The following is a 26,653-nucleotide window of genomic DNA, read 5'->3' as shown; positions in this document are numbered from 1 at the left end:
ACTGTAGTTAAATCTATCTTTTTATTTATACTTCGGTTGCTCTGCTACCGCCCACCATGAAAGCTGGAATGCCCACTAGTGGGCGGTAGGGACCAGGTTGACCACCACTGAGGTGGACTCTCAATAAATAGCATAGACTGAAAGTGGGAGGCAGGCAGCAGGCAAGATTTAGAGCAGGGACATTTTTCCTCACCATTCCTGAGAGGACAGTAGATGGCTTGCTGGTGCTGGGCCACCACGTTGGGAGAGGGGCAGCCCTCCTCCCTCCCCGCCCCCAGCCTTGGCTCTGCTCCAGGAAAGGGTGGTAGCTCTCTTTCAGTTCTGCTTCCTCCAGTCATGGCTGGCTGGGCCTTTGATGCAAGCCTGTTGCTTGGGTTCCTGCAACCAACATCTAAATCATTATAAACTGACAGCTCCACCAGGGCGCTCGCTGTGTTGGATTGGAAGGTCCATTCTCTGTGGCATCAGGGTCTGGGCCGAGACCCTCTATAGGCAGGTAGAGTTGTTGATGATGCGTGAAGGAAAAGACGTGGCTGGAAGGTGAGCTGTGTATATTTTCTCACAACCTTGCCCTCCCACTGTCCTGCCCTGCTTGCCTCCATTTTCTTCTGGGTCAGGTGGGGCACTCAGAAAGCTCTCTCACATCCTCTGGCCCTCAGCACCAGCTCTTCTCTCACTTCCTCCAAGAAGCTTCCTTTGATTCCTTCCAACATGTATCTGTGTCCCATGTACATTGAATGGTGACCTCCAAGAGGATATATCCACATCAAATCCATAGAACCTATAAACGTGACCTTATCTGAGAGAAGGATCTTTGCAGATATAATTAGGTTAAGACTCTTAAAATGAAAGCATTCTGGATTATTCAGGTGGCCCTACATCCAATGACAAGTGTCCCTGCGAGAAAAAGGCAGAAAATTTGAGCTATAAAGAGTTGATGTGACCACAGAAGCAGAGATCAGAGTGGCTTGGCCACAAGGTCAAGAAATGCCATTAGTTCCCAGAAGCTAGAACAGGCAAGGAAGGATTCTCCCTTAGAGCCGCCAGAGGGACCATTGCCCTGCCAGCACCTTGATTTGGGACTTCTGGCTTCCAGAACTGTGAGAGAATAAGGCTGCATTGTCCTGAGATACTCACTTGGTGGCACTTGATTGCAGCAGCCCTGGGAAATGAACGCGCCATGGAATTGTGGACTAGGGAGCAGGTAGGGTTACTGGAGCCACACAGGTGAGGCTTCAAACTGGCTCTACCTTCCAGGCCTAGTGTTTTGTTTGGGATATAATTCACCCATCGTACAATTCCCCCTTTTAAAGTGTATAATCCAATGGTCTTTTTAATATACCACACAGCTGTGCAACCATCCCCACAATCAACTTCAGAACTTTTTTACCATCCTCCCCAAAAGAAACCCTGTACCCATTAGCAGTTGCTCCCCCTTCCCTCCTCCACAACTCTACCCCATCTCTAGCCAACCACTAATCTACTGTCTCTAAGGATTCGCCTAATTGACATATTTTATATACATGGAATCATATAATATGTGGCCTTTGTATCTGGCTTCTTTCACTTAACATAATTTTTTTCAAGTTTCATCCATGTTGTAATATATATATATATCAATACTTTATTTTTGTTGTTTTATTTTTATTTTTTTGTGGGTGTTTTTGGTGACAGAGACAGAGACAGAGAGAAAGACAGATAGGGACAGATAGACAGAAAGGAAGCGAGATGAGAAGCATCAAGTCCTCATTGCAGCACCTTAGTTGTTCATTGATTACTTTCTCTTATGTGCCTTGACCACGGGATTATAGCAGAATGAGTGACCCCTTGCTCAAGCCAGCAATCTTGGGCTCAAGCCAGTGACCTTGGGCTCAAGCCAGCAATGTTTGGGCTCAAGCTAGCGACCATGGGGTCATGTCTATAATCCCATACCCAAGCCAGCAACCCCATGCTCAAGCTGGTGAGCCTGTGCTCAAGCCAGATGAGCCCGCACTCAAACTGTCAACCTCAGGGTTTTAAACCTGGGTCCTCTGCATCCTAGTCTGACACTCTATCCACTACACCACTGCTTGGTCAGGCAATACTTTATTTTTTTTATGGCTGAATAACATTCCAGTGTATGGACATACTACATCCTGTTTATTCATTCATCCATTGATGGACATTTAATTTGCTTCTGTATTTTGACTGTTATGAATTATGCACCCATACAATTATGCTTTGTACACAAGTTTTTGTGTGGACATGTCCAAGGTTGTCCTGGAGAGTAAACAAAGTAGCATCTAAGATAGCTGATATGTTCTTTAACAAATGATAATGCAGGATCTTACGGAGAACCTGTCCCAACTTCTTTAACTTACAGGTTAGGAAACTGAGGCACAGAGAGGGACAGAGAATTGCTCAAGGTCACCCACAGCAGTAGAGCATGACAGTTAAATGCAGGCCTTTAAGTCAGACAGCCCAAAACCAAATCCTGGTTCCACTTGGACTTGGGCTGCCTTATATAAGTCACTTCATCTCTCTGAGACTTAGTTTACTCACATGTAAAATGAGAATAGTAATAATGCCTACTCCACATGGTTGTTGATGTGAGAATCAAATGTACTAGCCCATGTGTTGGGCACATAGTAGGTATTCTCTCAGTCTTATCTATCATTATGTATGTTAGTGTGGGATGTGGAACTCAGGTCTCCTGGCTTCACAGGTATAAGATGTCTTGACTCTACACTTCTCTAGTTTTTTCTCTGTACCATGGGCATCATCCCCGTATAAGTTTCTTGGAAGAACAACATACGGCTTTCTCTTCCCACTGCCTTGAGTATATAAGAGGTGCTGAATGGGCACTTTTGCTCACTTTCTTTGGCTGCCCAATCCTGACCATTACCGAGTGACTCAGCTTGGAAGTATATTACTTGTCTGCATCTTTCCAACATCCCATGAGATGACCCACTGTGTCTCCCTTCCAGGCAGCGGACAGTGTGCCGCCATGGAGTCGGTACCTCTAGAAGGTGGGTACCTGCAGCTTCTCAACAGCAATGCTGACCCGTTACAGCTCTACCATCTCTATGACCAGATGGACCTGGCTGGAGAAGAAGAAATAGAGATCTGCTCAGGTGGGCTGTCCTCCCTCCGTCCCATCCCAAGCCCCTCCCCACCGCTCAGCCTGTCCTGGAGTCAGGCAGCAACCAGCGTTAAGTGCCAGCCGCTTAGCTCCGGTCAGCACCACGAACAGCTCCTACCCCTGCTAATGGCTCGCTCTCAATGAGAGGTTTTCCAGCTCCGCCCATTTCTCCCGCCTCCCACACCAGCCCTCTTCCCAGATCTTTCCTGCTTCATTCAAGGGGCTTTCCCACACAGAACCTGACCCGGACACCATCAACTGCGAACAGTTCAGCAGGCTGTTGTGTGACATAGAAGATGACGAAGAGACCAGGGAGGCTTATGCCAATATCGGTGAGAAAGTACTCTGAGCCCAGAAAAAGGACAATAGGAGGGAAGGGTTCTTTTTTCTCTTTTGTTAATCTCATCTATTCACCATGAGCCACAGCAAGCCCCTCTTTCAGAAACCAGGGCAAGGGTGCCTGACCAGTGGTGGCACAGTGGAGAGAGCATCAACCTGGAACACCAAAGTCCCTGGTTGGAAACCCTGAGGTCTCCGGCATGAGTGCAGGCTTGCTGGCTTGGGCACGGGATCATTGACATGATCCCAAGGTCACTGGCTTGAGCAAGGGGGTCACTGGCTTGGCTTGAGCCAGGGTCGAGGCTCATATGAGAAGTAATCAATGAACAATTCAAGTGAAGCAAATGTGAGTTGATACTTCTCATCTCTGTCTTCTCTCTCTCTCCCCCCCTTCTCTCTCTCTCTCTTAAATCAGTAAAAAAGAAAGAGTGAGAGAGGAAGGAAGGAAGGAAGGAAGGAAGGAAGGAAGGAAGGAAGGAAGGAAGGAAGGAAGGGAGAGAGAGAGAAATCAGGGTAAGCAGGACGTGGGGCAAGGGTGAAAAGAACAGAGACTCTAGGGAAGACTCCAAGAAGAGGGAGAAGACTGATGGAAACCCACTCCTCCATTCATGAACCACAAGCAAACAAAATCTCGCTTCTGTACTTTCTGCCTTCATGTCTACACCTTTCTCTATTTCTTGTTCTTTCCTGTCTTTTCACACAGCCCATGCTATACATTCCTCCCCCTCTTTCTCTCCAGCTCCTAGGCCAAACTACTCTGGTATTTACTCTTGCTTTCTGATTGCAGGATGTGTGCTGCATCCTTGCTACAAAGGAAGTAGGTATTATTAGTATCTCCATTTTACAGATAAGGAAATTGAGGTTCAGAGAGGTGGAACACCCTACTCAAAGCTGCATTACAGATAGTACAGGGCAGGTCTGAAATTCTGACCTATGTCTTTCTCACTTCAAAATCTTATTCTTAACCACAAAAAAGGAAGTATCGAGGATGGGAAGGTTTGCTGAGGCCTCAGCAAGGAGGCTGGTGTGCAGCTTTCTAAATGGCTACAGCTTTCAGAGGAAGGCAGAACTCTCTGGGGAGAGGTATTGGCATGATTGTTTTGGGGGTGAGGTGGGCTAAAGAATCCCTCCTCACCAGAGTCTCAGACAGAGACTTTGTTGAATTAGAAAAAAAAAAGCCCCTTCTTCTTCAGAATGCAGCCCCTACTGGTAGCAACATCTTGGTTATTAAAGTGCAGGCTGAATTTCTTGCCCCATTTGTCTGCTTAGCTGGGAGCCCTTGTGCAGTGAACAACCTGCACACCCATTCTTAGTTGCTTTTTTTCTGGCAACGCAAGAAGCATTATCACTCAGACTCAGCATAAATATGGCCAGCCTTTCCTGGGGGCACACAGTTAATCCAGCATCACACCAGGGCAGAAAATGGAGAGGTGTCTCAAAGTCACAGAACCGAGAACTTGCCTGCTTCCTCTCCTTCCTGGGAGTTCACATGTAGGAAGCAGAAGTGTCTGGGGCTGAGAGCACGCACATTACCCACAACTGAGGGCAGCAGTAGAGGCTTTGGGGACTTTTCCCTTAGGAGCATCTGCACAGGACGTGGAGGATGCAGCGTCACTTGAGGGCGCGCCTCAAGTCTGTGGGTGTCCTCTGTGCTCCCAGAAGGCCACGCCCTGGCCTGGGCATGCAGTCACTTGAGATATCCTGAAATATTCTGTTGGCTTCCATAGGTGTGAAAAATGGAAATAATAATCACATCTGCTCCATGAGATGGCTGTGAGGATGGAATTAATTTCTCTATGTAAAGTAGTTAGAAAAGGAATTTTCAAAGAGTAAGCGTTCAATAAGTATTAGGTATCACCCCACCACTACAGTCATCATCACCATCATCACCATCATCACCATCATCATCATCATCATCATTTCTCTCCTCACTTCATTCCTCAGCTCAGAAGCCTTTTATGCCCCCCCCTCACTGCCTGTAAAATCAAGTCCTCACTTTCTCCAACATGAAACTTCTACTGCAGACACCTGTCTCTTGGTGTTTCCCATACGTACCTCAAACACTCTCCCTCACTCTGTCCCCACTATCCAGAAAGCCCCACCTTCTGCCTCTCAGACTGCCCCATCTACCAAGGCCTGGCTCTAGGAGGATCCCTTTCTCTGGGAAGTGCTTCCTGACTGCCCCCTCCCACCCTCTCTTCTGACCTCCTGCCATGATAATTGTCTTCCCATTGGTTCCAAGCCATGTTCTACTTTATATAATTTGCGGCCACTTATTGGGTGCCTCCTGTGTACCAACTATTGTGTTGGATGCTTTAAGTGCAGAGCCTCTCATCCTTACCATCCATCCCTGGGTTGTAGGCATTATTTATTCTCAGGACACAAGTGATGAGATGGGGCCCAGAGAGGTTAAGTAACTGGCCCAGGGTCCCATAGCTTGTAGGGCTAGTGCGGACAGAGTTGGAATTTAAACTGAAGCCCCCATGACAACTAGTCCACGCTGCCCTGCACTACTTTATAACAATAGATAAGTTTCCATGGATACACTCTCCGTCTCTTCAATTAGGTTAAGAGCCCGTGAAGGCTCAGTGCTCCTTTATTACTTTGATCATTCATTCAGCGAACGTTGTTGAGAACTCACTGACTGACTGCACTTCTCCTTGTCTGGGCAGCGGAACTGGACCAGTACGTGTTCCAGGACTCCCAGTTCGAGGGCCTGAGCAGAGACATGTTCAGTAAGTTGGGGACTCTCAGCTCAGCCCACATTCCCTCCCTTGTTCCTCAGGGAGCCCCGTAATACCCAATGGCCACCCACTGATGGGTGGTCAGATCCCTGCCCAACACGGGGACAATGCACGTTCACCTGGGCGTCCACTGACTGTGCATGTTGGTGTCTTTGGTTTTTCCCCCCAAAGTCGAGCACATAGGATTAGAAGAAGTGATCGGAGGGAGTGCAGAGGTGCTGGAGAAAGCAGGACAAAAGAGTCACAAAAGACGTGAGTGAGCTCCTCCCAGATCCTACTCAGCCTTGCTTGATCCTGGTCCTGCCTTGGCTCCAAAGCCTGCTGTGGCTCCCAGTTGCTTCCCTCATTAAGTCCTGTCTAGTCCACCTGGGTTTGGGTGTGTCCCACCTCTCTCTCCCCTTACCAGGGCTCCCTGGTCGCCCAGGGAGGAAGCAGATGGCTCAGGTGTAAATGGCTGCTCTTCAGGTGGGTCTCTGTCACTGGCTGTATGACTGCCCTTTCCACAGGGCCTTTGGGCTCTGGCTTCCCTCCCATCCTCAGTTGTCTCACCCCTGTATTTGATGGAGGTTCTTTAAGCACTGGTTTTGGAGTTAGCAGGAACTGGGTTTTAATCGCTACTTATGCTCTCTATGACTGTGGCAAGTACCGGCACCTTTCTGAGCTCCCTACTCAGTCTTCCTGCCCTTTCAATATGTCTCACCTGACAGCCAATATGAGCTTTTAAATACAGATCAGATCATTTCACTTCCCTGTTAACTTTCCGGTAGCTACAAAATATAAATACATACCACATGGCCTGCATGGTCTGGCCCTTTCCACCTCTCCAAACTCCCCATAAGCCACTATGCTCCAGCCACACTGGCTTCTTTCCATGGCCAGCTCCTTTAAATGTTTTAGGTCTTGGCTAATAAGTCACCCCCTCCTAGAGGCCTTCCTTGACCACCCCTTCCGTACAGATTACCTCATTTATTTTCACCTTGATGTGTCTCTCCTAGCATCTTAGCTCTTGTCATAATCTGAACTTATTTTATTTAAACCTTTGGCCTGGTTCCCTCGCTGTGAGGTCAGGGACCTTGTCTTTCTTACTCATCACTATATCCGCAGCATCTAGCACAGTGTCTGGCATGCAGTAGGACCTCAATAAATATCCACTGAATGAAAATATCTGTAAATGGGCGTAACAGTTAATCAAGTGTGTACTCCGTGCCAGACCATGTGTAAGCCCTGTACCAATTTATTTTTGAACAGTTTTTCTCAGTTTATTTTTCTCAGTCTCCCTCCCTGAAGACAACCTATATTGTCAGTTCCCTTTTTGTCTCATTAGAAATATTTTATTTATCTATTAGCCAACTTTTAAAAAAATTTTCTACACAAATGACCACATTTTTACCTACTCTATTCTGCACCTGGCTTTCTTCATTTAATATGGCTGGCAGGTTATTTCTGTATCACTGATGAAGAATTGGACTGCCTACAAGAAACTTTCTCTCTTTTTCTTTCTTTTTATCTTTCTTTCTCTCTCTTTCTTGCTTTTTTGTTTTCATTTGATAAACATTTTCCCAAAATTTTATTATGAAAAGTTTTGACATACAGTGAAGGTGGAAGAATTGTACCGAGCACCCACATACCTACTGCTTCCATTCTACAATTACAATGAATGTTGAGCTATGCATATATTTGCCTTAACACACCTCTATCCGCCTGTCCATCCCTCTGTCCATCCACCCATTCATCCATTTTATATCCTGAACATTTCAAAGTAAATTGCAAGTGCCGGTACACCTCCACATACACCTTTCAGCGTCCTTGTTCATTTTCAGGGCTGCATGGTTTTCCATTGGCAGTTGTTTCCCCTTGCTAAGGGACACATAGGGTTTTTCTCCATTGGTGTGCTAAGTGCTTAATACTCACTCACTGATTTCCAATGTGCTCCATCAAGGTAGGAATCACACCTAACCACTCCACCCCCAACCTCCGCGCCCCACCCCCCAACTCTCGTCTCACAAAGGAGAGATCACAGGCTTAGAGAGACTGTGTGGCAGTCACGCAGCTAGGAAGGGATCAAAAGCAGGTGTTGTTTTTTTTTTAAACTCCTACTCATTTTGTTTGTCCCCTCTGTGATCCTGCCATTTCCAGTACCTCACTGCCCTGAGAACTTCAAGGTGGTGTTTGGTCACAAGGAGACAGACGAGGGGTGCAGGAATAGTCAAGGGAAGGGAAGGAACCCCTAGGGTCACTTCCCAGCCATTTAAAGCAAAGCTGTTAGACCTTCTGGGTCCAGGAGCCCCTCCTGGCTTGGGGCGCCTTCCCAGGGGCTGACCACGGCGTTTTCTCTGCAGCCTTCCCAGAGGAGCGGCCTGCGGACCTGAAGCACAGGAAGCTCGGTGAGCAGGGCTGGGGGCCCCGGGAGACTGCGAGGCAGGAAAGCCGGGGCCGGCGCAGGTGCACATACAAACTGGCGTTTGCAAGCTGAGGATCAGACAGATGAAGCCACTTCCAAGATCACACAGCTACTGAGAGGTGGAGCTGGGATTGAAACTAAGATCATGATTCCATACCTCGACTAGTTTAAGGGCTGCTGAGACTCAGCTTCTCCTACAAAGTCTCTTCCTTAACATCCCTTCTCCTTCCTTTTATTTATTTATTTTTTAAGTGAGAGGAGGGGAGATACAGAGAGAGACTCCTGCATGTGCTCCGACCAGGATTCAGCTGGCAACCCCCATCTGGGGCCAATGCTCTGCCCGTTTGGGGCCACACTTGCAACGAAGCTATTTTTAGCACCTGAGGCTAATGTTTGAACCAACTGAGCTATCCTCAGTGGCCGGGGCCATGCTCAAACCACTTGAGCCATTGGCTGTGAGAGGGGGACAGGGAGGGGAAGAGAAGCAGATGGTTTCTTCTTATTTGTGCCCTGACTGGGGATCCAACCCAGGATATCCACACGCCAGGCAGACTCTCTATCCACTGAGCCAACTGGCCGGGGCCAACATCCCATCTTCTTCACGCTGAGTCAGAGCTGAGACCCTGCTCCTTCTCCCTGCCACCCCCTCCCCACTCTGCCTTGTTCCACCGCCTTCTCCTTTCAGGGTGCAGTCACCGAGGGTTTGCTGGTCACCCAGTGTCCTCCCACCCCCATGAACCTCCTCCTCCAAGCTTATTATCTTCTCCCACCAGATGCTTCCTCCCCTTCCTTCCCCTCCTCCCCTCCTCCTCCCACCCAGTTGTTATTGCAAAGGTGGACAGGCCAGCCCCTGAGTGGGGAACAGGCTGAGGAGTTGAAATCTGATGGAGGAAGCCTAGTCCATGACTTTCGAGAGTTCCAATCTGATGGGGGACATAGGGGTCTGGCCCATGAAGACCCCAGGATAATGGCAAAGTAGTCCTTGTCTTCAGGGAGCTCCCCACCTGGTGGGGGAAGCAAGTCTCTACCCTTTGAGCTCTCCTCATTAACAGAGGAGAAGAACCCTGCCCCAGTCTGATGGGGGTACAACGCCTCCTTTCTTTGTGAAGTACTTGGGGCTTCTTAGGGTCCCCCAAGGGGCTCTGTGACTGGCTGTAGAAGGTGGTAGGGGCCTAGGCCAACAGCCTATTTATAGATCTGTCCTACCTTAGTGGCCTAATGGGGCCATCACTAGGTCTCCATCTCAGGAAGCTCTACAGACCCAGTCACAGGAGAGAGGGCTGGGGACGGGAGGCTGCCTGGCCCCGAATAGCTGGTGATCACACCGGCTTCGCCTAGGGCTGAGTATGGGATAGCAGTTTCCTACAACTGCCAGGAGAGAGACCTGCTCTGCTCCCGAGTGCTCCCACCCCAGGAACCCGCCTAGATCTCCTGCAGCCTCTAACCCCGCCCTCTCCACACAGCCGAGCCCCTACCTGTGCCCATGGTGACTGGTACTTTCCTGGTGGGGCCAGTGAGTGACTCTTCAGCTCTGCTCTGTCCTTCACCACCTACTCTGTTCAACAAGGAGCCAACATCTGGCCAGACCCGGCTGGAGGAAAACTTCCTGACACCTGGTATGTGAGGGGCTTGGAGAAGGTGGTCATCCCCCCTCCCCAGAGGTGCCTGAGGAGAGACTAAGGCTGGGGCCACCAGGGACAGGAATCCCAACTCCAACCAGTGTCACCCACTTCCACCCCAGCCAGTCCCATCCTCTGGGTCCCTGTCAATGCTGGCTGTGCCAGAAAACATGCTCTGCAAAGAACCATGTCCCTGCAAGGCACAGCAGAGAATCGCCAGCAATTGGAGTTCACCTGCCAGCCCAGTGCATTCGTCAGCTGTGAATGGAGCACCTCTCTGTGCCAGCCTCTCTGTTAGGTGCTAGGGACACTGCCACGGGCAAGGCAAGCACAGCTGCTGCTCTTTGGGAGATTGGAGCCCTTTAAAAAGGGAGTCAGGCCTGACCTGTGGTGGCGCAGTGGATAAAGCGTCAACCTGGAAATGCTGAGGTCGCCAGTTCAAAACCCTGGGCTTGCCCGGTCGAGGCACATATGGGAGCTGATGCTTTCTGCCCCTCCCCCCTCTCTTTTCTCTCTAAAAATAAAAAGAAAGGGAGTCAGATGTTAATCAAGTGATCACAAAACAGGATTATGAACATAGATGCTGCAGAAGATCCCGCCTCACTGCCTTTGCCTCTTGCAGCGCCCACTGCCAGTTCCTTGCTGAGTTGCCTGAGTCTCCCCGCTGGGCACATCCACATCATCCCCACTCTCCCTGCTCTGCCCCAGGGCCTCTGGCAAGTCTCAGGATCTGGGACAGAGGTGTCCAATATACTCATCTACCAAGGTGAGTGAGACCTGGCCCCCCACCCCCTCTCCCTGCTGACTACATAATGAGTATGTAATCAATACATACTCATTAAAAAGCCAAACAGCCTGACCTGTGGTGGTGCAGTGGATAAAGCATCAACCTGGAAATGCTGAGGTCACCGGTTCGAAACCCTGGGCTTGCCTGGTCAAGGCACATATGGGAGTTGATGCTTCCAGCTCCTCCCCCCTTCTCTCCCTGTCTCTCCTCTCTCTCTGTCTCTCCCTCTCCTCTCTAAAAAAAAAAAAAAAAAAAAAAAAAAAAGCCAAACAATCAGATACTTACAAGGGTTACTGAGTCTCTCCCTCACCCTCTTAGTATACTCTTATGAACAGTTTGGTGTGCATACTTGCACAGCTTTCTCTAAATTGCCTTGTGTTCTGGTCAGTAAAACAATCCCTTCTGACCGCCACACTGACTGGTTGTGAATCGCCCAGGGAACCCATACTGGGGTTCTCAGGTATGGGAAAGAGAATGAGGCTAGAGATACACTTGTGCTCATTTGAGGAGCATCCTTTGAAGGTCACATGGCAGTTTTTGAATAATGCACTAGTGCCCAGAAGCAGGGGATCATTCTGGGCTTCTAGGAAAATGAGCACTGACCATACAGTAGAAAACATACCATAGTAGCACTTGCTCTAAGCCAGGGGTCTCAAATTCAACTCAGCATGTGGGCCGCAGAGCAAGATCACAGCCGTTCAGCGGGCCGCACTAGGTCTACAAAAGGCAACTGTTATGCAACACTTTTCTCACTGCAGTTGAAAAAAAAAAAAGTCAGTACAACAAGCACAATCGTACATGCAGTTTACTCAGTGTCACAAAACGACCAGAAACTGTAGTTCGCATCACAACTGCTGTTAACTAAGCTAATATCTAGCTAGGATGCTAGAGAAATGAAAAATACAAGTAGGCCCCTAGGCTTACTTAATTTTATCCAAAATATTTTGAACTTCGTGGATTAGTCTGCGGGCCGCGAGTTTGAGACCCCTGCTCTAAGCTCTCTAGGATCTGTTTGTATTCATTTCACAGAGAGGGTACCAAGCCTCCAGGAGATAGAATAACTCCAGAGCTCTTTCCTCAATTCCATCCTGAAATGCCATTCTTTGGAAGCTCTCCTCTCCTCTCCTCAGACTGCCCAAGTCCCACAGCCTGGTTTGAAGATGGGTGACTCAAGCGGATTCCTGGCTGGACACCTGGTTATTCTTACCCTCCCTTCCCATCTAATGTAGGCGAGATGCCCCAGACCAGCCAAGCACCTCTTTCCAGCAACCCAGCTATCCACAGCCTCCCCAAGTCCCCAGACCGGCCCGGCTCCACTAGCCCCTTCGCCCCATCTGCCGCTGACCTTCCCGGCATGCCAGAGCCAGCCCTGACCTCCCGTGCAAACAAGACAGGTAAGGACCCCAGGGCCTGGGAGAGTTCCTAGAAGCGGGATTTAGGCCCAGGGGGAAGGAATTGCTTCCCACAGTCAGGTCCACAAACAGATGTCTGCAGGGACAAGCAGGCTGTGTTCGTGTAAAACAGGACAGGGAGGGTCTTCAGGGAGTGGAGGGCCTGGCAGGCTGGGAAAGGGGACAACTGGAGAAGCCATGTCCCACCTAAACAAGGCCACCAACCTTCACCAGCTTGTCACTCAGCCTAAAAGCCCAGTTTGACCCGATCTTCTGAATTGTCATCAGAATCAAGAATTTTGATTTTACATAGATGTTGTGATTTTTAAAACATTGGTGAAAAAAATTTTAAGTAAAGCTGGCCAAAGAAAGACATCTTTGAACAGCATACAACCTCAAGTCCCCACCTTGTGACACCCCCCACCCAGTTCAATTGGCTCTGTCCTCTGGATTCTCAGATGACTGACCTGAGGTTGCCCCTCACCCTAACTCTGACACTGCCCTTTCCATCGCCAGAGGAAGAGATGTCCCCTACCCAATGCCCAGAAGCTCATGAAGTCTCCAGCAAGCTTCCAAAATGGCCTGGTGAGTGGTAGCAGGGTCCCTCTGCCCTGGGTGCTGGTGGTGGGAGCCCAAATCTGGCTTCTTTTACTCATTCACTCTACACTTATTCAACCCCTTATTTCTTGACACATTCATTTATTCATTCTCTAATTCATTTGTTCTACCATCAGATCAGCATTTATTCTGACACTCACTTACATTTAAGTGATATTTACTGAGGATCAACCCCTCAGTAAGCCCACACTAGGTGTTAACATCATGTTTGCGAGGCTGAGACTGAATGAGGGAAGAGAGAGTGCTTGCATGAGGGAATGGAAGAAGTTGATGATGAGTATGGGATAGAAGGTGAGAATGAAAGAGTGAATAGAGGCCCTGGCTGGTTGGCTCAGTGGTAGAGCATCAGCCCGGTATGTGGATATCCCAGGTTTGATTTCTGGTCAGGGCACACAGGAAAAACAACCAACTGCTTCTCCACCCCCTCCCCCTGTCTCCTCCTCCACCCCCTCCCCCTCCCACAGCCATGGCTTGATTGGTTTAAGCGAGTTGGCCTTGGGTACCAAGGATGGCTCCCTGGCCTGCCTCAGGTGCTAAAAATAGCTCGGTTGTTGAGCAACGGAGCAATGGCCCCAGATGGGCAGAGCATTGCCCCATAGGGGGCTTGCTAGGTGGATCCCAGTCAGGGCACATACAGGAGTCTGTCTCTCTGCCTCCATGCCTCTCAATTAAAAAAAAAAGAAAGAAAGAAAGCAAATAGAGTATGGCCAAGTTACTAAGTGCTTACTCTGTTCCAAGTACCCTTCTAAGTACATCAGATATTTTAAATCATTTTTTTGTATGTGTGTGACAGAGACAGAGAGACAGAGAGAGGGACAGATAGGGACAGATAGACAGGAAGGGAGAGAGATGAGAAGCATCAATTCTTTGTTGCATCACTTTAGTTGTTCATTGATTGCTTTCTCATATGTGCCTTGATCAGGGGGCTATAGCAGACTGAGTGACTCCTACCTCAAGCTGGCGAGCCTTTTTAAAACCAGATGAGCCCACACTCATGCAGGCAACCTTGGGGTTTGTTGTGTTTTTTTTTTTTTAGAGAGACAGAGAGAGAGAGAGTTAGAGAGAGGGATAGATAGGGACAGACGGACAGGAATGGAGAGAGATGAGAAGCATCAATCATCAGTTTTTCCTTGCAACACCTTAGTTGTTCATTGATTGCTTTCTCATATGTGCCTTGACCATGGGCCTTCAGCAGACCGAGTAACCCCTTGCTCAAGCCAGTGACCTTGAATCCAAGCTGGTGAGCTTTGCTCAAACCAGATAAGCCCATGCTTAAGCTGGCGACCTCGGGGTCTCGAACCTGGGTCCTCGGCTGTCCCAGTCCAACGCTCTCTCCACTGCACCACTGCCTGGTGAGGCAGATATATTAAATCATTAACATCACAAACAACCCTCCCATTATCCCCATTTTATAGTTGAGGAAAATGAGGCATAGTGGGGTATATAACCCCACTAGATTATATTAATAAGTGGTGGAGCTAAGATTTGAACCAGACACATGGATTCCACAATCTTAACTCTTAACGCCCTGCCAATGTCCCCTCTATTGTGAGTGAGCAAAAGAAGGATGTTAGTGAGTAAATGAAGGAGTGGTTAGATAAAGAAGTGAGAAGATGAGGAATGAATGGGTGTGGGAATGAATGAGTATCCGGCAACTGACAAGGCAGCTAACAAAAGAAGGTAATTGGTGAAGATTGTGTGGTGAATGAATGAAGAAGCTAGTGATGGTGCCAGGCTGGCTTCTTGGTTGCCCTCATGGTGGCCAGTCCTGCCACTAGCATCCTCCGTCAACCCCACATATCCCTTGGCTTTGCAGAGAGTGTGGAGCAATTTCGCCACTCACTACGGGACAAGTACCAGGTTGAGCCTGCAGGCCCGGAAGGCATCCTGGTGGAGGTGGACCTGATGAGGGCACGGCTGGAGAGGAGCAGCAGCAAGAGCCAGGAGAGGGAACTGGTCAGCCTTAACTGGGCAGAGCGGCAGCCAGCCTGTGGGGGTCTGTCTGAGGTGCTGCTCGCAGCTAGTGACCGCCGGCGGCCACGTGAGACACGGGTGATTGCTGTGCTGGGCAAGACAGGACAGGGCAAGAGCCACTGGGCCCGGACAGTGAGCCGGACCTGGGCCTGCGGCCAGCTGCCACAGTACGACTTTGTCTTCTACCTGCCTTGTCACCGTTTGGACCATTCAGGGGACTCCTACCGCCTGCAGGATCTGCTCTTCTCCCTGGGCCCGCGGCCACTGCCGGTGGACAGTGAGGTTTTTGGTCACATCTTGAGGAGGCCTGACCGCGTTCTGCTCATCCTGGATGGCTTTGAGGAGCTGGAAGCCCAGGACAGCCTCCTGCACAGCACCTGCGGACCCCTGCTGGCGGAACCCCTCTCCCTCCGGGGGCTGCTGGCCGGGCTCTTCCAGCGCAAGCTGCTGCGCGGCTGCACCCTGCTGCTCATGGCGCGGCCCCGGGGCCGCCTGGCTCCCAGCCTGAGCAAGGCGGACGCCCTGTTCGAGATGGCCGGCTTCTCAGCCGAGCAGGCCGAGACCTACGTGGTGCGCTACTTTGAGCGGCTGGGGGCCACGCACCACCAAGAGCGAGCCCTGGCGCTGCTCCGGGACCAGCCGCTCCTGCTCAGTCACAGCCGCAGTCCCACTGTGTGCCGGGCCGTGTGCCAGCTCTCCGAGGCCCTCCTGGAGCTGGGGGAGGAGGCCGCGCTGCCCTCCACGCTCACGGGGCTCTATGTCGGCCTGCTAGGCCCAGCGGTCCGGGACAGCCCCCCGGGGGCCCTGGAGGCACTGGCCAGGCTGGCCTGGGAGCTGGGCCGCAGACACCACAGCGCCCTGCAGGAGGGCCAGTTCCCGTCGGAGGAGGTGAGGGCTTGGGCTGTGGCCAAAGGCTTGGTGCAGCCTTCCCCTGGAGCCCCCGAGACCGAGCTGGCCTTTCCCAGCTTCCTCCTGCAGTGCTTCCTGGGAGCCCTGTGGCTGGCCCTGAGCAGTGAGATCAAGGACAAGGAGCTGCCACAGTATCTGGCTTTGACCCCAAGGAAGAAGAGGCCCTATGACAACTGGCTGGAGGGTGTGCCGCGCTTTCTGGCTGGGCTAGTCTTCCAGCCTCGCGCCTGCGCACTGGGAGCCCTGGCAGGGCCGGCGGCAGCCGCTGTGGTGGATAGGAAGAAGAAGGTGCTCACCAGGTACCTGAAGCGCCTGCAACCAGGGCTGCTGCAGGCAGGCCGGCTGCTGGAGCTATTGCACTGCACCCACGAGGCATCGGACGCTGGCCTTTGGCAGCATGTGGTGCAGGGGCTCCCCGCCCACCTCTCCTTCCTGGGTACCCGGCTCACACCTCCGGACACCCATGTACTGGGCAGCACCTTAGAGAGAGCAGGCCGGGACTTTTCCTTGGACCTCCGCAGCACTGGCATTGAACCCTCTGGACTCAGGAGCCTCGTGGGACTCAGCTGTGTTACCCACTTCAGGTGGGGGCAGGGCATAGGGAAAGGGGTTTGTTTGCACTGGGCACCTGCTGTGGTCTCAATACCATGCTGAAATCACTTTCATACAGTATACACAGCAGCCAGGTGGGTGCACAAGTGTTTCCCTCATTTTTTAAGACAAGGAAGCTGAAGCTCAGAGAGGGACAGCAGCTTGCCCAAGGTCACACAGCAAATAATTCTTTCAACCAATAATTGAAGGCCTCCCATATGCCAGGCATGGGGCCAATGCTAGAATGTAAGACTGGTTGGAGTTTAAATTTGCTTTCTTCTCTCCACTCCCTGATCCAGCCACCATTTTGTCATGGTTGGATTAAAGCCACAGCCTTCCCTTGACCTCCCCAGCTCTATACCTTCTCTCCTCTTCCACTTCAGTATATTTAACCATCAGAGCAACCTTCCGAGGACTTGAATCTGGTCATACTCACAACCCTGGGAAGTATCCCCCTACCCTCAGGATGAAGTGTAAATTCCTTAATTTGGCTCATTTCAATCTATCTGTGACCTGTTTGATCACTTCAGCCTAATCTTCAGAGAATCTCTCCCACCTTCCCCCTAAACATACTTTACACAAGCGGTAAGGCCCTACACCATTGCAGTTCAATCAAGAATCTAGCACTGAGCTTCCTAGTAGCCAAAGCAAAATAGGAAACAGAACAACTCAGAGAGTTGAGAAAAAGAAATCGGTAAGGGCTGGAGTGGTCGTTAATGGCTTTCTGGAGGAGGTAGGGGTTAAGCTGAGGAAGGAAAATATCTAAAGAGGTAGGAGGTCCCTTCATGGAGCTGCCCCTCCATTATGGTCTAGCCCAGTCACTGCCTGGGTCTGAGGCCCTCCCTCCACAGGGCTGCCTTGAGCGACACGGTGGGGCTGTGGGAGTCCCTACAACAGCGTGGGGAAGCCAAGCTACTCCAGGCAGTGGAAGAGAAGTTCACTATTGAGCCTTTCCAAGCCGAGTCCATGAAGGATGTGGAAGACCTGGGCAACCTTGTGCAGATCCAGAGGTGAGGGGGATGGGGATGGGAGGTGGTCTAGGCCATGAAAGCTGAAGGCATACAGGACCTGAGATCAAGCTTGCCATTAGCACTTCCAATGCCTCCTCTTTTGGGGGATATCCCATGCCCTCACCCTGGGCAGTGGCTATTCAGAATCTCTCAATGTAGTTACCAACCAGGCTGAGCTCCCCAGATTTATCGCTTTGTCCCATTCAAAACCTGCCATGAAGTACATTCTTTCTCAGCTAAAGCCAGGGACATATTCTCTCTCCCTTAATAAGAGTTAACGAGCTGCCTTCTGCATCTAGTAACAGAAGTGACACCCATGGCCTGTGGCTGGCTTCCAAGGCAGCCAGGACCAGTATCCTCCTTATTTTATAGATAGCAGAGCTCTGAAGTTCAGAGAACAGAGGGAACTTGACCACAGAACAACTGTCTGTCACTCATGCCATCACCTGAGGCTCTTCCACGACACACACAGCAATGCCTCAATAACATCCTGTCCTGAGGTTTTTCTATATAATGGCAAGCAACAGTAGCCATGAGAAAGACAGTCTTTGGGGGGAATTTTGGGAACTGGCGCAGGCATCTGGGGTCAGAAAAGTAGGGGCTCAGCAATGGGCAGAGAGCCTGTCCCCCACCTAACACTGCCCATTTTCTCCAGGACAAGAAGTTCCTCAGAAGACACAGCTGGGGAACTCCCCGCCATCCGGGACCTAAAGAAGCTGGAGTTTGCGTAAGCCAAGGGGGTGGATTGTCTTGATCCCCATGTGGTTTTTTTTTATCCAGCATTAGCTGGGCTTGTGCCACCAGAATAGAAATGGGTCCCCAAAGTTATTTTTACCCTCTCACCCTACCTATCTGGAAACTAACAGATGGGGCATGGCCAGTCTGTGTTAGGAAGAAAATTGGCCCATTTACTGGTAAACATGCTTACTTGAATTCATTCATTCAGTAGACCTACTCAGATGAACAAGGCCACTGTCCTCAATGAGCTTGCAGCCTAGAACAAATAAACGGTTGCCACCTGCTGGGATAAATGGCAGGAAACTTAAGGGTTGGAGAGTGCAGACTTGGGGAAGATCAGGGGACTTCCTGGAGGAGGTGATTGAAACAATAAAACTTTATAAAAGAGTGACAGTGAGCCAGGTAGGGAGGCCACATGGTGTGGAGATATTGTTATTATCTCCCCATTGTATAGATGCAGACACTGAGGCCTAGAGCAGTGGTCAGCAAACCATGGCTCACAAGCCACATGTGGCGTGGCTCTTTGGCCCCTTGAGTGTGGCTCTTCTACAAAATACCATGTGTGGGCGCTACCTTGATAAGGAATGTACCTACCTGTATAGTTTAAGTTTAAAAAATTTGGCTCTCAAAAGAAATTTCAATCTTTGTACTGTTGATATTTGGCTCTGTTGACGAATGAGTTTGCCGACCACTGAGGGAGTATAAATTGTTTGTCCAGAGTCACAAAAGCCAGGGCAGGCCTGTCTCTTGCTTGGTGTACTCTGTGCATTTTATATATAATCTCACTAATTTCAAGAGCCACTCTGGGAGATAGTCATTATCCTCCCCATTTTACAGATGAGGAAACTGAGTCTCAGTAAGGGTAAGTAACTTGTCCAAGGTTCCCAGCTGGTTACCCACAAGCTGTCTGCTTCTCTTGGTCACTGCTTCCCCTGAACGCCAGAAAAAGAAGCGTTTCTTCTTTCAAGCAGAGACTAAGTTGCCAAATTTGTGCACAGATAAAAATGTTGCTGAAAAGAGGAAATGTATGAAAACAATTGTCTCCAGCTTTGAATTGTTTTCAGTGTAAAAAGCCCCTAGTTTGACGTCGGAACTGTGCTTGGGGGAACAGCAGCCGTGGGGTGGAACAGCCCGGAAGTAGGAGGTAGGCCACCTGGAGGCTGGAGGCCCCAAGAAAGTTCTGAGGAAGGAAGGAAGAAAGGAAGAGACTATTTTGGGTGTATGACCAGCAGCCACTGTTCCAGGCACCCTGTAGGCGTCACCTGCCTATATTTCCAGCTCGGCGGCTGGAAATCCTGCAGGGGTTCCGCTCGTAGACAGGGCTCTTCTCTGATTCAGCGCTCGGTTACCTCTTCGCCCCCCACTCCAGTCAGATGGCTCTCTTTGCTGGTGTTCAGTGTTACGAAACATGGTCCAGCCTCTGGGCTTTTGCACTGGCTGTGCCTTCTGCCCAGAATGCCATTCTCCAGATATCTGCATGGCCCACGCCCTCCCTTCTCATTTTCACTGAGTGAGGTCTTATCTGACCCCCACTTTATAGAAGTCAAATTCTGCCCCACTGGCCACGGTACTTTCCTGCATGTCACGTCTGATCTCCCAGACCAGCTCGTTGACCAGTTTCTTCCATTATCTTTCTTTCCCACTGGAATGTCAGTTCTACAAGGGCAACGAATGTCCTGTTGTTGTTTTTTTCAGGTCTTATTTAGAGAGGAGAGAGAGAGAAGGGGGAGGAGCTAGAAGCACCAACTCCCATATGTGCCTTGACCAGGCAAGCCCAGGTTTTCAAACCCGCGACCTCAGCATTCTAGGTCAATGCTCTATTCACTGCGCCACCACAGGTCAGGCTTTGGGTTATTTTTTCTTAGACTTTATTTATTTCAGATGAGAGAGAGAGAGAGAGAGAGAGAAAGGGGGGAACAGCAGGAAGCATCAACTCCCATATGTGCCTTGACCAGGCAAGTCCAGGGTTTCAAACCGGTGACCTCAGTGTTCCAGGTTGACGCTTTATCCACTGCGCCACCACAGGTCAGGCAGGCTTTGAGGTTTCACACTTGATCTTAGCCAAAAGGCCGAGAAGCGGTAGGCTTTGAGGTTTTAAAGACACGATATTTCAAAGTGAATTTGACTATGTGCAGTTACCATCTTTTAATTTTTATCAAGTATATTCATTCAAACAGGGAAAACAACCTCTGCTGACACCATCATTTTATCAAGGAATGAACATTTTAATGGCAAAAAAAAAAGAAGTCCAAATAATGGAATTTCAGAATAAAAGAGAGTTCTGTCTTTACATTGAGTATATTTAACCGTATTTTACTTTTTTATTAATTAATTAATTTATATTTATTGATTTCAGCAAGAGAGGACGGGGAGGGGCAGAGAGAGAGAGAGTCAGGAACATTGAGCTGTTCCTGTGTGTGCCGTGACTAGGGATTGAACCGGCAACCTCTGTTCTTCGGGAAGATGCTCTAACCAACTGAGCTATTCAGCCAGGGCTATTCAACTATATTTTAAAACCAATGCAAAACAGCCCTCCATTGCCTTTATTTTCCTCATTCCCTCAGAGTCTAGTCTAAATGACAATCCAGGCTGTGTGACCTTGTGTGAGTTTGTTAACCTCTCTGTGCCTCCATTTCCCCATCTGTAAAATGGGGTAAGAAATACCCTTTAGAGTCACTGTGAGGGTTAAATGAGCTCTACTCTGAGTGAAGGATGTGCTGTGTTCCAGGCACATAATAGGTGCTCAAGAAGCGGTTCTATCTGTTATTAAAATATATTAGTAGTCGCAATCAGTAAACCATCTTTCCTGGGACTGGTAAGTGGTCCTCAGGCCAGCGCGTGGGAAGCACTTTCCCAGGGCCAGGGCAGGAGAAGGGTCCGTGTAGATGTTAGCGGGAGTGAGAGCCCCACTCTGGGATGAAAGCTGGGAGCCCCCGGCTGGCCATTTGAGGGGACTTAGGTTCGTACCTGGTGGGGCGTGTGGGGACGGAAGGCAGAGAAGGGAAGGGGACCTGAGATGGGCCTGCCCTGCCCTTTGTGCCCTGTCTGTCCCCGCCCTGGGGCTGAACTGAGGGGGAGCCAGTGTCAGGGTCTCACCTCTGCCCTTTCCTCCCTAGGCTGGGCCCTGTCTTGGGCCCCCAGGCTTTCCCCAGGCTGGTGGGGATCCTCGAGGCCTTTTCCTCCCTGCAGCATCTGGAGTGAGTACAGAGCCCCGAGCCCTCCCCGTGACCTCCGGTTTTGACATCCTCAAACCCTGCTCCTGCTTGTGTGTGTGAGACTCTCTGTCCTGCTGCTTCCTTTATGGGGCTGGTGTGAGTGACCAGATGACCCCACAGCAAGGAAGCAACAGTGGAAGGGAATTTTAAAAAAAGAAAAAAAAAAGTCGTATCCTTTTGTGACCTTTGAAACCCTTGCACTCATGCGTTGCTCCCGGCAGCCCCACAGAGGAACAGGGTCAGAGAGCGTGATCCCACGGAGCACTTGAGGTCCCGGAGGTTGCCAGGAAGTTGACCCAGCCCGTGGGGGCTTCCAGGAAGCAACATAGGGATTCAGGTCCTTTGGGAACTAGAACCTTGTCCCCCGGCTGGCCAGTTGGTGCCCCCGGGTGATGACAACTTGCTCTCAAAAGTTCTGGGACAGACATCTGCTATGGTGTGTCCAGGGTTGGGGGGATGGGAAGAGGCCCCTGATGGGTCAGAGGGAGGGGGAAAGGTCAGGTGGCTTCCAGGGTGCTGGCTGATGGCTCACCATCTGATTTCACCTGCAGCCTGGACTCGCTGAGCGAGAACAAGATTGGGGACGAAGGTGTCGCGCAGCTCTCGGCCACCTTCCCTCAGCTGAAGGCCCTGGAGACGCTCAAGTGAGTGTGCTGGGCCTGCCCTCCCTGCCTACATCCATCCCCCAGAGGCCTGCTGGCTTTTTTATTCTTTCATTCACTTATCCATTCACGTTGTCCTTCATCTGTCCATCCAGTCATTCACCTTTCACTCATTCATTTCTTTATTCAATCATCCACACATCCGGTCATATATGAATATAATCAACAAATACTTAAGGAGCACCGAATGAGTGCAGGCTCCAGTCTAGTCCCTAGAGCACCAGCTTAAAGCAAAAACGAAGTCCCAGACCTCAGGAGTCTTCTAGTGAGATGACACAACAAACAAGCAAACAGACTAATCCGTAATTATAAAGGATACAGTGATGGAAGTGAACTATGTTTAGTGACAGAAAATTACACTGGCGGTGAAATGGGAGAGATGAATTAGGATTTGTCTGTAAAACATTATCAAAATAGGTTTTGGGAAGTTGGAGATAAAGATCATGCAAGAAGCCTGACCAGGCGGTGGTGCAGTGGATAGAGCGTCGGACTGGGATGCTGAGGACCCGGGTTCGAGACCCTGAGTTCACCAGCTTGAGCGCGGGCTCATCTGGCTTGAGCAGAAAGCTCACCAGCTTGGACCCAAGGTCGCTGGCTCAAGCAAGGGGTTACTCTGTCTGCTGAAGGCCCGCGGTCAAGGCACATATGAGAAAGCAATCAATGAACAACTAAGGTTTTGCAATGAAAAACTGATGAATGATGCTTCTCATCTCTCTCCGTTCCTGTCTGTCTGTCCCTATCTATCCCTCTCTCTGACTCTCTCTCTGTCCCTATAAAAAAAAAATCATGCAAGAAGATCAATACAATTTTTTTTTAACTGAACCTAGATGATATCATTGAAATTTAGCCACACCCACTTCATAGCCATGATCAGGATGACCACAGAATTTACCAGATTTTACATAGGCCAGGGGTTGGGAACCTATGGCTCGCGAGCCAGATGTGGCTCTTTTGATGGCTGCATCTGGCTCGCAGACAAATCTTTAATAAAAAAAAATAATAACGTTAAGAATATAAAACATTCTCATGTATTACAATCCATTCGTTTCCTACCGCTCATGTTCATGGTTGCGGGTGGCTGGAGCCAATCACAGCTGTCCTCCGGGACAACACCAAATTTTTACTGGATAATGTGTAACGTACATGGGTCGTTGTACGGCTCTCACAGAATTACATTTTAAAATATGTGGCGTTCATGGCTCTCTCAGCCAAAAGGGTTCCCGACCCCTGACATAGGCCTTTCCTTGATTATAAGACATGGAGATTTCTCAAATGATTTACAGTGTTCTAGTAACACTGTGAGTTGGCTAGCTTTCCCTTCTGTTATCAGTTCTTCCTTCCTTCTTTCTTTCCTTCCTTCTTTCCTTCCTTCCTTTCCTTCTTTCCTTTCTTCTTTCCCTCCCTCCCTTCCTTCCTTCCTCCCTTCCTTCCTTCCTTCCTTCCTTCCTTCCTTCCTTCCTTCCTTCTCTCTTTTTTAGTGAGAGAGAGAGAGGGACAGACAGGGACAGAGAGACAGGAAGGGAGAGAGATGAGAAGTGTCAATGCATAGTTACAGCACCTTAGTTGTTCATTGATTGCTTTCTCATATGTGCCTTGACTGGGGGGGGGGGCTCCATCTGAGCCACTGACCGTGGGCTTCAAGCCAGCACCCACAGGGTCATGTCTATGATCCCATGCTCAAGCCGCCGACCTTGGGGCTTCAAACCTGGATCCTCAGCGTCCTAGGCCGAGGCTCTATCCAGTGTGCCACTGCCTGGCCAGGCTCTCCTTTCTTTCTTTCTTCCCTCCCTCCTCCCTCCCTCCTCCCTTTTCTCCCTTCTTCCCTCTTTCTCCCCCCACCCCTTATATGTTTATTGAGCACCTACTATGTGCTTGGCATTGCTCTAGGCACAGGAATAAGTACTGAACAAAAACCAGAACTGAGCCCTTGCCTTGTGGAGCCCACAGCCGTTAAACAAATAACATGAACATTTATTTAGTTATAATGCTGAAAAGTTGTTCCAAGGGGGTGCTATAAAATCATAAAACAAATGTGGTCTCTCACGTGCATCCTCACCCTCACCGTCCCACTCGGCCATAGGACCCAACGGTATGCTTTTGTTTGCTAAGAGTTAGTGCCAGTCTGCCCACACTGCCGTTCACAGCTCATTGCCCACAGCTCTCCTTGAGGCCTTGTCTGGTGTTAGCTGTGCTGGGCCATGCGGTGAGGAAGCCTGGTTCTCAGCTCTGCCCCCGGGGAGGGGCTGGGGGCTGGGTGGCGGCTGATGGGGAAAGGGGTGTACAAGTTTGGCCCTGAGCCTTCTCCCTGTGTCCCTGCAGCTTGTCGCAGAACAGCATCACCGATGTGGGTGCCTGCAAGCTGGCCAAGGCCCTGCCCGCCCTGGCTGCATCCCTCCGCAGTCTGAGGTGAGTGGGGCCCTGGCATGGATTGGATGCTGAGCTGGCAGGCCGGGGGAGGGCAGAGTACCACCTTTGTACCAGCTGCAAAGTCCCACACTGGGACCCTGGAGGCCGTTGCTACCAGCTGTTCTGCTGTGTCAGTGCTGCGCAACTTGGGGGAGGGGGCATCGACCTGAAATCCGATATAATACAAACCCCTGCCTCGGAGCTGGACAGTGCCTCTGTTTTTTCATCTTGAAAATGAGTACCATCCCGGTGGCCTACAAGAAGTCCTTGGTGCAATGCTGTGTCCTGGTGCACAATAAATATTGGTCCTCTCTGCTCAGAGGACGGTGGGACTGAGCTTTTTTAGAGTCCAGTGCTGGTGATTTCTAGGCTGATGACCACGTTCAGGCAGCCTTGGCTGGCTATTATCACCAACACACTAGTCAGTGCTTACTCTGCCACCTTGTGGTAGGCCTTAGCATAGCACCTCTGTTGCTTACTTCCAGCCTGGCCCTTGGTGGTACAAGGACTAATGAGGGAACTGGGAGTTTGGACCAGAGCCCGGGTCATTCAGCTCAGTATTGCCAGCTCAACTCTCACTATGCTGGGAGGAACTTTCCTCTCCTTCATCACCTGCCAGGGACAGCTAGAGTCAGATTCCCAGGGGAGATGGCATTTGATTCAAGTTATCAATATACCTGTTCTCTGTCCTTCCATTCAGGGCCACTGGGTGCAGCCATACAGGTTGCGTTCTGATAAACTCATAGTCTGCATGATTGACACCCACTAGAGTTGTGTAGGACATCTGATAGTCTAACATCAACCACAAGCCTGTGCTAGGAGCTAGAGATACAACTACGAACAAAACAGATGAGGTTCTTGCTTTCAAGTTTCTTACATAATAAGCAACTAAACATATGCATAAATAAAACATTTTAAAATAGTGATTTATGCTTGGGAAGGACACTAACAAGGACCCAGGAGTTATAATAGGAAATACTGAATTGACCAGAGAGGTCCGGAGACCTCTGAGGGGATGGCCCTTCCTCTTCCATGGGCAGCTGTAGGGGTAAAGCATGCCAAGAACAGGGAGTGGCAGGTGCAAAGGCCCTGAGGTAGGAAAGAGGGCCCTTGAGGGGCACTGTGGCTAGATATAGTGAATGGGCGGACGGAGAGTGGGAGATGAGGTGGGAGAGGAAAGTGGAGACCAGATCATGCCGGGAGGCACTTGTAAGTCAGTGGGGGTTCAGGGGGTGGGTGGGGGTGGGGTGGAGTTTTTCTATTGTAAATAGAGAAGCAGGTGGGGCCAATGGAGGTGACATCTGATCTGATTGATGCTTAAAGAAACTTCATATTTCATGGACTCTGATGCCATTTATTGTAAGACATCGAGAGGACAAAACACTGCAGTATGACACTCCATTGATTGCTAGACAGACCCTGATCTCAATGATATTCAAATGTATGACCATGTGCTTCCTGGTACCAATGAAATATAGGCAGGATGCTCTGCCTACGTGAGGAGGAAGAGCCGCCTAGGTTCTAAGACCCACCCCAGAAAGAGATTGCAAAGCCCTGCCTCGTGCCTGCCCCGGTACCAGCCAAATGACGATATCAGGGGATGCTGGAGTCTCGCCGATATCCACTTCTCTGCAGTAGAGACCTGTGGCTTTTACATGCAGCCCCGCAGTGTAGCCCTGAGGCTGTCACGGCAAAGTTATGGCCTTGAAATTAGACTCACAGCAGTACCTGGCTTGTTAAAAGGATGCTTAGTAACGAGCGTGCAGCTTAAGTCAGCATCAGCAACACCTGTCGTGCTATTTTCAACACTGTACAAGGTGGCTGTGAAGACACCACAGAAACCTGAGCCAGCTCAGTGATTGGGCTCTTTTCCCCTCTGTCCCCTCAGTGTGGGTCATTTAACCCTCACAGCCCATCCTGGGAGGTGGTCATAACCATAGCTAACATGCAGTTTGCTCCACATGACAGGCCTGTTCTATGTGTTTTACTAGCATGAACTAATTTCCTCCTTCTCACAATGACTCTATCATGCCCATTTTATGGAGGAGCAAAGTGAGTCACGGAAGAGATAAGTAATGACTCACTGTGTGACCGTGGAGAAACGGCCTCCACTCTCTGGGCCTCCGTG

General features: G+C 50.0%; 1 protein-coding gene across 8 annotated transcripts in view; it reads left to right on the top strand.

The window, feature by feature from the left end:
* The window catches only part of CIITA (class II major histocompatibility complex transactivator), a 55,040-nt gene that overhangs the window by 23,588 nt on the left and 4,799 nt on the right, over window positions 1-26,653 (top strand). For 5 of the 8 annotated variants that reach the window (XM_066274878.1, XM_066274880.1, XM_066274885.1 and 2 more), the window contains exons 2-16: window positions 2,967-3,113; window positions 3,358-3,453; window positions 6,133-6,195; window positions 6,376-6,456; window positions 8,544-8,588; window positions 10,069-10,221; window positions 10,847-10,990; window positions 12,241-12,405; window positions 12,919-12,987; window positions 14,837-16,487; window positions 17,346-17,504; window positions 18,160-18,231; window positions 21,359-21,439; window positions 22,009-22,101; window positions 24,439-24,525. In XM_066274878.1, the coding sequence (XP_066130975.1) occupies window positions 2,967-3,113; window positions 3,358-3,453; window positions 6,133-6,195; window positions 6,376-6,456; window positions 8,544-8,588; window positions 10,069-10,221; window positions 10,847-10,990; window positions 12,241-12,405; window positions 12,919-12,987; window positions 14,837-16,487; window positions 17,346-17,504; window positions 18,160-18,231; window positions 21,359-21,439; window positions 22,009-22,101; window positions 24,439-24,525 (3,106 nt within the window). Of the gene's footprint in view, window positions 1-524; window positions 541-2,966; window positions 3,114-3,357; window positions 3,454-6,132; window positions 6,196-6,375; window positions 6,457-8,543; window positions 8,589-10,068; window positions 10,222-10,846; window positions 10,991-12,240; window positions 12,406-12,918; window positions 12,988-14,836; window positions 16,488-17,345; window positions 17,505-18,159; window positions 18,232-21,358; window positions 21,440-22,008; window positions 22,102-24,438; window positions 24,526-26,653 lie in introns of those variants that run through there. The other 3 variants (XM_066274886.1, XM_066274879.1, XM_066274881.1) reach the window with 3 other exon arrangements.

This window comes from Saccopteryx bilineata, chromosome 4 (assembly GCF_036850765.1).
Source record: "Saccopteryx bilineata isolate mSacBil1 chromosome 4, mSacBil1_pri_phased_curated, whole genome shotgun sequence".
Lineage (NCBI taxonomy): Eukaryota > Metazoa > Chordata > Mammalia > Chiroptera > Emballonuridae > Saccopteryx > Saccopteryx bilineata.
The sequence above is the reverse complement of the archived record's forward strand: the minus strand, read 5'-3'. Positions and strand labels throughout refer to the sequence as shown.